This window comes from Anser anser (genome assembly GCF_964211835.1).
Source record: "Anser anser genome assembly, chromosome: Z".
NCBI lineage: Eukaryota > Metazoa > Chordata > Aves > Anseriformes > Anatidae > Anser > Anser anser.
In genome coordinates, this window is record NC_139723.1 from 42,424,037 (window position 1) to 42,437,960 (window position 13,924).

At 38.4% G+C, this 13,924-nt stretch overlaps 1 protein-coding gene across 7 annotated transcripts in view; it reads right to left on the minus strand.

The window, feature by feature from the left end:
* Positions 1-13,924, minus strand: part of ERCC6L2 (ERCC excision repair 6 like 2) — a gene marked incomplete at its 3' end in the record, with an annotated part of 59,302 nt that overhangs the window by 30,248 nt on the left and 15,130 nt on the right. For 6 of the 7 annotated variants that reach the window (XR_014577107.1, XR_014577108.1, XM_083818978.1 and 3 more), the window contains 4 exons: positions 13,063-13,176; positions 11,637-11,756; positions 5,060-5,131; positions 3,735-3,880 (listed from right to left, as the gene is read on the minus strand). Coding sequence is in view for 5 of the 7 variants with exons in the window: in XM_083818978.1 (XP_083675104.1) it covers positions 3,735-3,880; positions 5,060-5,131; positions 11,637-11,756; positions 13,063-13,176 (452 nt within the window). Of the gene's footprint in view, positions 1-3,734; positions 3,881-5,059; positions 5,132-11,636; positions 11,757-12,576; positions 12,671-13,062; positions 13,177-13,924 lie in introns of those variants that run through there. The other variant, XM_083818980.1, reaches the window with a different exon arrangement.

Sequence of the window (13,924 nt, forward strand, 5' to 3'; positions counted from 1 at the left end):
TCCTTCAGAGTAATTATAAGGCCTAGTATGGAAAACCCAGATAAAGGTGACTTAGCTGTTAAGGTGCAAATACTTGGTGTTCTTATTTCTTCCAGAAAATTGTGATAGAGCCTCACCACATAGACTTCGGTATTGTCTGTAGGCAGTTTCCCCTCTTCAGGCTAAGCAGCATCAATGGAGTTCTAAGCTCTCACTCTATCAAGTCAGAAACTCCAGCAAGTATTTAAATATTTCTAAACACTCAGGTGGCCAAGAAGGCCAACAGCATCCTGGCTTGTATAAGTAGCAGTGTGGCCAGCAGGTCTAGGGAGGTGATTGGCCCCCTGTACCCAACTCTGGTGAGGCTGCACCTTGAGTACTGTGTTCAGTTTTGGGCCCCCCGCTACAAGAAGGACATCGAGGTGCTCGAGCAAGTCCAGAGAAGGGCTACGAAGCTGGTGAGGGGTCTGGAGAACAAGTCTTATGAGGAGCGGCTGAGGGAGCTGGAGCCTGGAGAAGAGGAGGCTCAGGGGCGACCTTATCGCACTCTACAGGTACCTTAAAGGAGGCTGTAGAGAGGTGGGGGTTGGTCTGTTCTCCCACGTGCCTGGTGACAGGACGAGGGGGAATGGGCTAAAGTTGTGCCAGGGGAGGTTTAGGTTGGATGTTAGGAAGAACTTCTTTACTGAAAGGGTTGTTAGGCATTGGAATAGGCTGCCCAGGGAAGTGATTGAGTCACCATCCCTGGAGGTCTTTAAAAGACTTTTAGATGTAGAGCTTAGCGATACGGTTTAGTGGAGGACTTGTTAGTGTTAGGTCAGCGGTTGGGCTAGATGATCTTGGAGGTCTCTTCCAACCTAGATGATTCGGTAATTCTGTGAAAAATACCATTCTCTTCTTCCAAATAATCATGTGATCTCCCAGCAACACCAGTGCAGAACTGAAGTACTCCAAAACAAATTTTACTTCATGAACCCTAAAAGTTCCAACAGATCTGCACCTATTTTTCCATAAAGATCAAGGATGGAATTCATGATCTGTATCTACTGGCCTGATGGAATTTACAAGCTCTGATGAACTCAACCGTATTTTCTTTCAACATACAGAGTTTACAAACATTATGAATAGTTATGTGACTGTGTTTGGTACTAACATTAAATGCAAGACCTGAGGTCAAACTATAGGGATACAACTTCAGTTTTTAACTTTACTGTTTAAGGCTCCATTTCTCAAAAACACACAAACCAATTAAAATTTGAATTTTCAAACATCTATGGGCTATACAGAGACAACTCCTGGCAAAAAGACCATTTTGCTTGAATGAAAAATGGAATACTAATGAAAAACAGGAACACCGTATGTTTAACAGTGAAGTCACCACCACTGTCTGCACTGTAACTCACTAATTTATTGATTGGTACTTCCCGTTTAAAGTTGTTAATTGTGTCAGTCAAACAAAATGGCAGACTCAAAATCACTATGCTGGGAATTCATCCTTTGCAGAACACATTTTTACAGCCAAAAGAATGCATAAGTATTTTTGGTGAAAAACAACATTTGTCTCTTTGAGCAATGGGACAGAACACATACAAATTGACTACAGAGAACAGTCAGCCAAAAAATTTGCAATACAGTATCAACAGAAGAGCATGACCCAATTCTGTCAACTTGTGTCAACTTACTATGTAGTTAGAAATAAGACAATAATATAAAGCCCTAATGCTTGAAAAATCTGAGTAAAAGGAAAATCTCTTTTATGGTAGAACGGAGATAAATAATTTTCTGATTTCCAAAGGACTACAGAACTTAGGCTGCTTCCAGTACTATATATCAATCAAGCAAAAAGATCACTTTTTGTCTTCTGTGGTGATTTACACTAAGAATTGCACCTCCTGTTTAACTTAGTAAAGATAGGTTATATTGACTGCAATTCCATCCTTGATTGTTCCTTCCATTTACTCACTAAGTTGAGAAACGCGAAAACCAGTATTATCCAGATGTGACTCTCAATCACCACTAGTAGGCATACATAGCTCACCTACCTCGGTATTCACAAGCTCAATAAGAGAAGAGAAGGTCCACCTCTATTCACCTAACCTTCAGAATTGTTTCTGTGTAAATTAATAGAAGAGGACTGAAAAGGTTATAGCTACAAAACTACACTACTTATAAGCACAGACCAGTGAGTCTTCTTATGATACGGATACAGTAACACCCTACTGTCTTTAGGGACAAAGAGCAGGGACTCCTGAAGGTCTTAGGGAAACTGATGGCCAAAATCTGCAGTTACAAGCAAAGGCACATGACCAGCACCACAAATCTCCTCAGAAGCCCCCACACATGCACCAGAAGGTATCCAAAGACAGTTCTGACACGTGTTTGCAATGTTTTTTAAGATGATATCTGACTTCTAATTAAACAGAGTTAGTATGGACCCTTCTATTTAACTCCAACACGTATGCTTTTAGCAAAGGGCCAAAGTAACTGTACAGACAAAAGCACGTTTGCACGTTTCATGGAGTTTCACTTGTTTTCTCTCTGGGCAGGGAAATTTAAGTTCCTCTTTGTTCCTTTTATATCCTTGCCTGGTAAGAAATTTCAAGTAAGATGAAACACAGAGGTAACCAGAAAAATAAAAGAATCAAATAATCCTCACCATATTTTCATTGATTTTAGTTGAACAAAGTATTCTATGTCCAAAACAAACAAACAAAAAAACAAACGAAAAAACAAACAAAGACACACACACACACACACAAAAATATTCTGGCTGGGATGGGGAGTTAACCTTCCCTGCAGCAGCCCATACAGTGCTGTGCTCTGCACGAGTAGCTAGAACAGCACTGGTATCACACCAGTGTTGTTTCTACTGCTGAGCAATGCTGGCACAGCATCAGGACTTCCTCTAACCCCCCCCAGAGCCAGCAGGCTGGGGGTGGGCAAAAAGTGAGGAGGGGACATCACCAGGGCAGCTGACCTAAACCAACGAAAGGGATATTCCATACCGTATGACGTCACGCTCAGCAATAAAAGGTGGGAAGGGGGAAAGAGAACAGGGAGGCTTTCATTATATAAGCAAGTGCCTTCTTGTGCAACTGTTATGCATATTGAGGCCTTGCTTCCCAAGGCATGGCCAAACTTTGCTTGCTGATGGGAACTAGAGAATAATTTTCTCCTTTTGCATGTGTGCAACCTTTACTACTTTTTTTTCCCCTACTATTATTAGTCCTTTAATTAATTAAACTGTCTTTATCTCAACCCATGAGCCTTTTCTCAGCAAATTTTTCCCCCTTGCTGTTCTGAGGAGGGGGAATGAGAGTATTGTAGTGTTTAGCTAGCCTTCAGTGTGAAAGCACTGCATGTGTTTATACCCACTTGCTAGTTCTATTACTCATGTCCAAGAAATGGAGTCCGCCTACAATACATAGAAAGCTTTTGGTAAATAATGATATTGTGTCAATAACTGTTTCCTCACTCCTACAGGAACTGGAAATTTGAAACTGTAATTCAGAGGATCTCCTTTCTTCAGATCTTAGAAGCCCTCAAAAACAGAAGAGATGGGGAGGGCAGAAGCCTCTAGAAATTTTATAAAGCCTGAGTCCACAGCAGTTAGTCCATGTTTGCCAACAAACATACTTCGCTCTCTCCAAAAAGTTATCCCTCACAAGATCATACAGCAAAATCTAGAACAATCTATTTTTTACACAGTAGAACATCTGAGTGAAACAAAACCACAAGAAGTTAAATTCTCTTACATTGTAGATACAAGGCATATGTTAATTTCTTGAGTTTTGTTGAACTCTCTTACAATTCTCATCCTATCTTCTGATTTTGTATTTCCATCAAGTCTTCGGTAATCTAGCCCAGACGCCATACAGTACTGCTCCAGCACATCTAGCAACTGGGGAGGGGGGGGGGGGGGAACGGGAAGAGAGGGGAAGAAAAAAAATCAAATACTCATTGGTATCTTTTCAATTACATGTAATCACTACTGCCATCTTTCTTGAATATTTCTTATAGGCAAAGAACCAAAAATTGGAGCAAATCCTCCCCATTTTGATATCAAAGCCCTTGAACTTCTATAGCTGTGATTCTACAGCACTCTAAGGTGATTAATATTGGCCTGCTAGGGTCTCGTACTCCAACCCTGTCTGCCCATCCCACCTCTACATGATGTTGAGTCAGTTCACCTCAATAAGCTGATATGCAACTTAAAACAGTTTCCTACCATCTTAGCAAGTAAATGTGACTTTAGGTATGGTAAATGAGCACCAGAGCCAACACAGAGAAACAGGCTGGTATGCAGTCAGAGTTTAGAGGCATGGAGTAACAGAAATTGCAGTAACCAGCAGACTGGTCCTGAGCACTGAACCACAGCATAAACACCTAAATGTTAACCTGCAATCTTCCTTACAGCCACAAAGTGATAAAATATTTAAGACTCTGAACTGTCATTCACAGTATTATAATGCCTTTTTTAGTGCTATCATTACAAATGTTTAAAGAAACCAATGTTATATATTGCACCACTTCAAGAAACTCACTATTTCCTGACAAGAAAATTATAGAGCAAGTCTCTAAAAGCAAAGTGCAAATACCACTCTAGCTCCAATTAAACAGCCTTAAGCTTAAAACAACTGGTTTGGTGTTTCAGTCTCAAAGCTGAAATTTGAGTACTGCTGATGGTCAAAAGCCAGCAAAAGAGGAAATTTAAATACTTTGCAGTGCTAACACAACAGTTGTATGATACTTCAGTCATATTTTGCAGTGATGCTGCTCTAACTCAAGATGCACCAACTGAATTCAGTATGAGCCAAACATACCTCAAGTACTAAAACAAATCTAAAAAGCTGTAAGGAAGTAAACAGAGTCTTACATCTATTTTGCAATCATCATTTTTATCATGAGATAACATAAGATTTCAACATGCTTCTGGAGTACTGTCTGCTGCCCTTCTCTATCATCATTTAGCACAGCAGAGAGAGAAAAAACAGGTGGTTGACTGCTGTTTATGTCCTTACTACTTTACACATCAGAACTTACTGCTGTGGTTAATCGATAAAAATCATAAGGAGCTCACCTTTGTGGAAAAGGAGAAAAGAAGAACTTTGTCCTTGTTTTTTCTAAAGTGATTTAAAAGCTGCTGAAGAACCTACAAATGAACCACAGAACACAAGTGAAGAGATTTCATCTACAGGTCATCTCACACGCACTTACTTGTGTTTTCAGACTTTAAACATGCTATACTAATTGTTTGCAAAGCCAAACAGAGGCATAACAAAATATTTTTTTTAAGCTAACATAACAAAGATTTCAAAGGTAACAGGGATACTGAATGTATTCATTTTCCAGTGATCTCCAAAGTAATCATACCATTAACAGGTAAATTCAGAAGCTATTTGTATCAGTGCATAGGCTGCAACAAAACGTTACTTATCTCCATGCACGCTAGGTCAGGTTGCGAATTCTTGCTTTTAACAAATGTGCAGAATTCCCCTGAAAACAGGAAGGCCTGTTTAAGTTTTCTGTACTACATCTGAGTTCAGAACTTCTTGGAACTTGTCTTCTTAAAATAAGCAGTGAGACATATGCCCCTCCCCGCTCCCACTCTTGTCTGTTGCTCTGTTTACAGTAGGATCCAGCTTCCCAGACTATGCACAGACCTTGAAATGCCAATAATCCGCCCACACACAATGTTCTTCTGGTGGGGAAGCAAATAATCTAGAGCCGTGTGTATAATAGTGATACTGTTATTTTCAAAAGAAGCATGTCCACATCTGGCAGTGGCAGCTCCAGAGTACTGCGTAGAAGCAATACACAAAGGGGAAAGAGGAATTTTCTACACCATGTCTGTAGTTTTCTCCCACTGGGCAATAAATATTTAAAAACTTGTGTTTTGTTTTCTTCTCCCAGTGATAAATACTTAAACTTTTAATTGACTCTAATTTCACTAAAAGCCTAACAAATCTTTGACAAGCAAATAATGAGGAGTGTTTATATTAATTTTACAGTTCTGGACAATATCTAAAATATAAAACAGCCATTCTACACCATTTATAAACCCATTTGTATATATTAGCCAGCAAGTTACAAGTGAAAACAACGTAGAACAAGATGTTTTACAGTTAAACCAGGCAAAAATACAAACATAAAACTGGATTTATTTTATTGGGGAAAAAAAATTGCATCAGGTAATTTAGCAAGAGTTAAATACATTCTGTTTAGCTAAATTAAAAAAAAAAAGAATACAGTGACATGCTTTTAAAGCAGAAGGAACTTGGTTACTGTACTTCTGTTATTATCAGAGTAAAGTATAGGTCAAATAATTTCCTATGGGAGAACATAAAAACAAATCCGCCCAGTTTGTTTAAATAAATTGGATCAATGTCATGTCCATTGGGATTTTAGCTATTCTAGATCATAAAGAACACTGAAAAGTAATGAATGATTTTGCACCAAAGAGAAATAAATTCTATGCTTGCACATCACAGTATTATTCTGAAATCTGGTAGCTTGAAAAAGCAAATATTTGTTCATGAAAAATAATAATTGATCATTCCAAAACAAAAGTAAAGCATTTTTGTAAGAGTTCATGTGAATTTACATCACTACACATTGTGAGTTGTTTGACTATGATGAAATTTTGCCTATCGCATCTGAGAATTCTTACATATATGTGTCCATACTAGATTATAGGATTTTTAAGCCTTCAAAACAATGTGTATTTGGGTTACGTTTATATTCAGTAGTGGAAGTCACTGTTATTTGCAAGGTACTCCCCACAGACTTCCATATTCCTACTAAAATAATGACAATACGTTAAATAGAAATAACTACATAGGATTAATTTAAGGGTTTTATATTAAGAACAGTATTCCAAAACTCCGCAAATGGATGCCTGTGGAAATATATACGTGTATCTTTAAAAAAGTGCCATTTCAACTGCTCAGACATTTAATAGCCCTTCGCACTTCAAAAGCATATAGTCTTAGACAGAATTTTAGCAAAACTATAGAAATTATCAGACAAGATAGCCTTGAGGATTACTGCAGGCTTTAAAACTACTTCTCCTTTCATTTACCGTACTTCTTTTTCCAAACAGTTCCTGATGCTTTTGTATAGAGGGAGAAACTGCAATTTGCAATCTTTGCTTTTCAGAAGTAAAAGTGTAATTTGTCCTTATGGTCTGTAGTTCCCACTTTTTTTTTTTTTTTTTTTTTTTACTTCATGATGGAAAAATAGTGGTTTCCAAACAAGGCAGCACACCCCTTTTACTTCCATTCTCACATATTCAACTATTTCAGCTTAAATATCTAGGCATGAAATTCACCTCTGCAAAACAGCTACAATTACTTTGCTATCAGTTGTAACTGTTTTGCGCTTCATTGAAGAATCCATGCCTTTTTCCCTTCCTCTCTGGAATGAATTTAAAGTAAGTGCCACAAACTTTTCCTGTGCAAATATGCTCAACTGCAGAAGACGAATCACCTGTGCCAAAATTTCTGGGAAGTACATATTAAATTTTTAATTAAAAGAACTAAATAATACCTACTATGTCTATGCTACCAGATGAAAGTTATGATAGCATTTCAATTAATTTCTAGAATGTATCTATAGAACAGAAAATTAAAGCTACTACAGTGGCACAAGGCTATTAAAGATGTTTTACTGTAATTAGTAAATATTCTATTTCTCAATAAGCATGTTAAAAATACATAAAGTAGTTTTCAAGCTCTAATATCTGATGACTCTCCTCTCTGCACTTTCTGACAGTAAGAGGTCCTTCTACTTGAAATATCCTCAAAATGACTCTGCTCAGAGAATCTAAAATAAAAATTGCAAACAGCTTCTGCTTTAAAAAAAAAATCAGAATAGATAGACAGTCTTGTCTCAGAAAACAAACCTCCAGTACCATCAGCAGCAGTATTTGGGCCCCTCACTACAAGAAGGACATTGAGGCCCTGGAACGTATCCAGAGAAGGGCTATGAAGCTGGTGAAGGGCCTGGAACACAAGTCCTGTGAGGAGCGGCTGAGGGAGCTGGGGTTGTTTAGTCTGGAGAAGAGGAGGCTCAGGGAAGACCTCATTGCTCTCTACAACTTCCTGAAAGGAAGGTGTGGGGAGCTGGGGTTGAGCCTCTTCTCGCAGATAACTAGTGATAGGACTAGAGGGAATGGCCTCAAGTTGGGCCAGGGGAGGTTCAGGTTGGAAATGAGGAGACATTTCTTCTCAGGAAGAGCAGTCAGGCATTGGGACGGGTTGCCCAGGGAGGTGGTGGAGTCACCATCCCTGGGGTGTTCACACCCAGTACCAGATACCATGGACCATGGTACATGGACCAATTTTTGGCAGTACAATTATTCTGAAGTAAAATTCAATGGTCTCAAAAAAACCTTGTTTTTCAAAAATGGCTACTTGGCCCACAACATAAAACTTCTCTTTCCAGGCACAGAGGTACCATCATATTCTTCAGAATATTCAGACATATTTCCTGAAGTAACACATAGTAATTCTAAGATAAATCCTATACAGTTTGCAATACACCAAAACAGGTGCTACAGATTTCCAAATGAAGCATCATAAACATGAAACCAGAGGTCATCAACAATGCAAAGCCATACTATAAATCTACTTGGCTGTCATAAATGCAGCACTTGAAAATGTCTCCATTTTATAATTCATAAAGTAAAAAACAAAATAAACATGCAAGAACCCCTTGCAATAATAGATCAAAAGATCTTACGTCAGTGTCACTTCAGTGCCTGGTAAAATTATGGAGAAGATTGTTCTGGGAGTTATTGAAAAACACCTAAAGGACAACACAGTCGTTTGTCAGAGCCAACATGGGTTCACTAGGGGAAGTTATGTCTAACAAACTTCATTTCTTTCTATGACAAGATCACTCAGCTAGTTGACCAAAGGAAGTCAGTCAATGTAATCTTTCTGGATTTCAGTTTGGCTTTCAACATTGTCTGTCCTCTGAGAGACAAAACAGACATCCTTCTGGACAAAATGACCAGAATGCAGTTAGATAAAAGCATAATAGAATGGGTGAACAATTGGCTCACGGGTTGGGCCCAGAGAGTTCTTGTAAATAGGGTCACATCAGGCTGACAACCGGTCACTAGTGGGGTTCTCCAGGGCTCCATTTTAGGACCAGTGCCTTCAATGTTTTCATAATGATTTGGATTAAGGACCTGAAGGTTTTTTGAGCAAGTTTACAGACAATATCAAACTGGGTGGAGCTGTTGACTCTGTCGAGGGTGTGAGGCCTTGGAGAGAGATCTGGACAAATTAGAGAGCTGGGCTATCACCAATATGAAGTTTAACAAGAGCAAATGCTGGATGTGTTTGCTGGAAGTGCTTGCACCTGGCAAGGGGCAACCTTGGGTGTACGTACAGGCTGGGGGATGAGAGGCTGGAGAGCAGCCCCACAGAAAGGGATCTGGGGGTTTTGGTTGACAGCAAGCTGAACATGAGCCAGCAGTGTGCCCTGGCATGCAGGAGGGCCAACCATACCCTGGGGTGCATCAGGCATGGCACTGTTAGCTGGTCAGGGACATGATTGTCCTGCTCTACTCTGTGCTGGTGCGGCCTCACCTTGAGGTACTGTGTGCAGTTTTGGGTGCCACAATTCAAGACAGACATAGAAACAGGCTCTTCACTGAGAGGGTAGTTGGGCACTCGAACAGGCTCCCCAGGTCACTGGTCACAGCACCGAGCCTGCCAGAGTTCAAGAAACATTTGGACAATGCTCTCAGACACATGGTCTGATTTTTTTTGGGGGGTGATCCTTTGGGGACCCAGGAACTGGACTTGACAATCTTAGTAGGTCTCACCAAACTCAGATAATTCTATGATTCTATAATTATAGTTTCTTATGTTGGAGGAAAGAAAGGTCCACACTGCTTTGCACTTTTGCCTACTACTAAAACAATGTCTACAACTAGTACAAAAAGTCTAAGCTGACTTTTTTTTAAAGGTCATAGGGTAATAAAACGATCTGTGAAAAACACTTCAAAACTTATTACTTTTCTACAGCATTTTATATTGCACTTACCTCTCATCTACCAAAAACACTGAAAAAACACTTTTCAAAATAAATGTTTCAAAAGCAAAAGACAGCTTTAAAAATCTAGTTTTCCATAAATACTTAATATACACTGCATTTTTTAAAAATTGAAGTTCTCCATACCAATGTCCTCCTTGTGAACGTGCCTTTTCTTTTTTTTTGCATTTACCCACAGTCTGTTTACCTCGAAATATACGAAGATTGATCTGTATGGACTGATTACATGCTAAAAGGTCAAAAATGAAATAAAAAGCATAATATAGTAGGGAGGAAAGTCTCTAGCGAGACAGAGTGAAGATCAGCATTAGACTACTCACTAAATCGCCATACCCACTATGTTTAATCATTGTTTTTCCTCATTTCATACTTATGTTGGGGGTGATCTATCCAAAAAAGTAAATCAAATCTTCACTTCTGTACTGATGGCATAGAGAACAATTTTTCTAACCAAGTGGACCTCCTAGATCTCAAAGTAAACATTCAGCCTGACATCTCAACAGTATCAAGCTAACAATAAAGTTAACTTTCACGAGATAATTAACTTTATATTGCCTGTCAGATACAGGCCTCTCTCATGTATGCAATAACAGAAAAAGATGTTGCTTGCATAACAACAAATTAATATAGGGATAGTAATCATCACTGCTAAAAAAATGTGACCTTGCTTCTGCCTCCCTCCAGCCCCAGCCAGCAGTTATAAACATCCTGGTTTACAGAGAAAGCAAATATACAGCATACCTCACTCTGAATGGCTTATTCTCCAGTTACCGTCATCTCAGAAATACTCCTAAACAAGGTATAGTTTTCTTTTTAATTAACTACATTAAACATCTTTTTCAGTTATTCATCCTGTTGCTCTCTATAACCAACCAGGAAAACTCACAGTTCCTGAAATGAGGAGTTTTACAGGTTTATACTTAAGATGTTTATATTGATCACCTTTAGGCTGGCTCCTATGAGCTTCATTTGATGCCCCAAGGATTAGAAAAGACAGTAAGTGCTTAGTACATCTTCACTAACTCCATACCACTCATGATTGTGTAGAACTCTATCATTTGAAATTTTTTCCAGGTTGGAGAGTCCCAGCCCACTTGGTTCCTTCCACCCATTAGCACTGACCACTTTTGCAACTCTCCTCTGAACCTTTTCAAGGTCTAATACACTTTTTTTGAGAGAAGGGATAGCCAAAATACTAAAGGAGGCACAAGTCATTCAATTCACAATAATTTACTTTTGCTCTATTTCTCTCTCCTAAGTATTCCTGACTGGCACCAAGTTCCTGGTTTCATAGAACCACCTGTCATAACCCCAGATTCTCATTCTTGAGTGTCAGAGTCATTTCAGTGCCCGTCACCAAATATGCGAAGCAAGTATTTTAAGATATCAGTCTTAGCATCGCAAATTACTCTTTTCCAGTCTTTGTATGATGCAACCCTGATCCAAGACAAGTGATCTCTGCAGTGGCACCACCACCATAAACAGAATAAGTAAGATAAAAAACATTAAGTGTACATTTTCTTACACCCATACACTATGACAGATCTATTATTACCAATACTTATTTTTCCTCTAAAGAGTAGGTTTACCTTCATTTTTCCACTGTACTTTGGATCAGAAATTGTTTCAAAGGCTGCATCTTTGCTTAACTGCACGAAATCTGGAAAACTGGAAAAGACCTCGCTGCACACCCGTTTGATATGTGCTTCCTGAAAGAAAAGCAAGAAGTTTGAATAGGCATTAAAAGTCACAGCTGCACTAGCTAACAGTAAGCCATGAAAGGAGTCAAAGAGGCTGAAACAGTCTGCTGAAGCAACTCTACCAGAAAGAGTTATGTATTTTTATTCAGTTTGGTATAGAAGTATTGAATCACTCATCTCCTGTGTGTTTTGGTTTGCTTCATTTAAAAAAGAGAGAAGATCCTAATGTGAAAGGAAGCAATCCAGTTGCTAGAGTAAGAGATGGTGAAGATTTCTTCTCTGGGGCAGAGACTGCAACAGGACACAGTCTAAAAGAGCTCTTCACTTGGTGTTTGTATGACCCGATAGTTGTGTACCAGAACTTCTCCTGTCTCTGTTACTGTAATTGCATTTCTACAGTCCCATTGATATAAAAGAAAACAATATGGGAATTGCAATTGAACTGCTCAAAAGCCAAATAAAACTCTACTGCTAAAATCTGGATAGATCACACGTGTTACGTCTCTTTTTCCAGAGGACCAGAAAATATCTCATCTGTCAACTAAGAATCACTATGAAATGTTTTTACAGCAAAAACTACAAATACAACACAAAAAAACCACGTGCGTATTAACTATATATGGCCCTGGGCACTAACAGTAACACTTCCTAAAAACCAAAACTTTTTTGATAGAACAAACTTGCCAAAATTTGCTAGGACTTTCTCATTTCCTTTCCTTAGTGGTTTCTGAGAGGAAGTGATAACGTCCCTGATACCTTTGATCGTTTTGGGATATTAAGGTGCACCAGAAGTATTTTTTAAAAACCTCTGCCTTTTGTGGTTACTTGCCATTAGTAACAAGAGAAACTGATACTGTTCTCCCCTTGGTCTGCCAAAACATTTCTCATATTATTTACAGAAGCTCATCTCTGAAAATAAAATTCTAGAGAAAAACATAAATAAGCGATTAGAATGTGTTATTTGCACAAAGATAAGTAAACACTTATAATAGTAAACACTTTGTAAACATTTCTAATAATGCTGTTTCTGTTGCATTTATGAGAAATCACTAAAATGACTCTTTCTCCAAGAGTTCTTCAATTTTAATATAGACCCTGCTTCCAGATAATCATCAACTAAATAAACATTCCATTGTGTGCCATCTCTATCTACTAAATAATGGCTGCTTTCTAAGTTACTGAATGGAAAGAGAATTTTGCAAAATATCTGAATTACAGTTAGTTAAGACGGAGAAAGAAGACAGCAGAAATTTTTATTCAAAAGTTTTCACCCCATTTTCCACAAGTTCACCTGTTTAAAACTTCTGAAACTAACCTGCTGCTTGCTAGTGTTGTCTGTCTGCAGCAGTGCAGCATGATTTGCAACTTTCTGTAGGATTGTCAGGTAGCTGAAGCGCAGTGACTTAATTGTTTCACCATAAGCATTGGCCTACAAGAAACAAACAAACAAGAAACAACGATTGATGCAAACAAATACTCCTGAAAATAAGAAAAGCTAAAATACCATTCTAACAAGGCTCAATGCGTTAGCAATTCCGCATAGCACTAAAATTAATTCCAAACTGCTGCATGCTGTATTTCTAAGAAAAATGCAGCATGTTTTTCTTCCTAGCTTCGTGGTCCTTTTAGTAGAAAACATCGTCTCAAAAAGAAAAAACAACTATGTTCATTCTTTGCTAAATACTTCAGATAGCATGATATCTGCAGAAATCAATATAACCAAGAATTCCATGGTAGGCAAAACAACAGTAACCTTACAACTGATGTAAATGTAAATCAAAGAGTTGTCTGAATTACTTCTTACCCTACAACTGCTAATTTTACTGCAAAAATTTATAAGGTTTCACAAACAACTCACGTAACATAATTCAAACAACTTGAAACGTTCTACAATGCAGCAGCAACAGCAGCAGGTATTTTTCTGATTATGGTTGGCTGTTTTGACCAATACTAGTTTTCCTTTCCCTGCTCAGGTTACTAAATTTCATTGTTAACTTTGGAATAAGACAGTCTGTAAGACCTCTCAAGTATCCCCAGACCCGTCTAATGCCCTCTGTCAATCACATTCTACTGCATTTTACTTTTTCCTATAAAACATCACAATAAACAAGAGCTTGCAAAGAGCTAATGGCAGTATTCATGGCATACTTCAACGGGCTGACATTGTTTTTAAATAA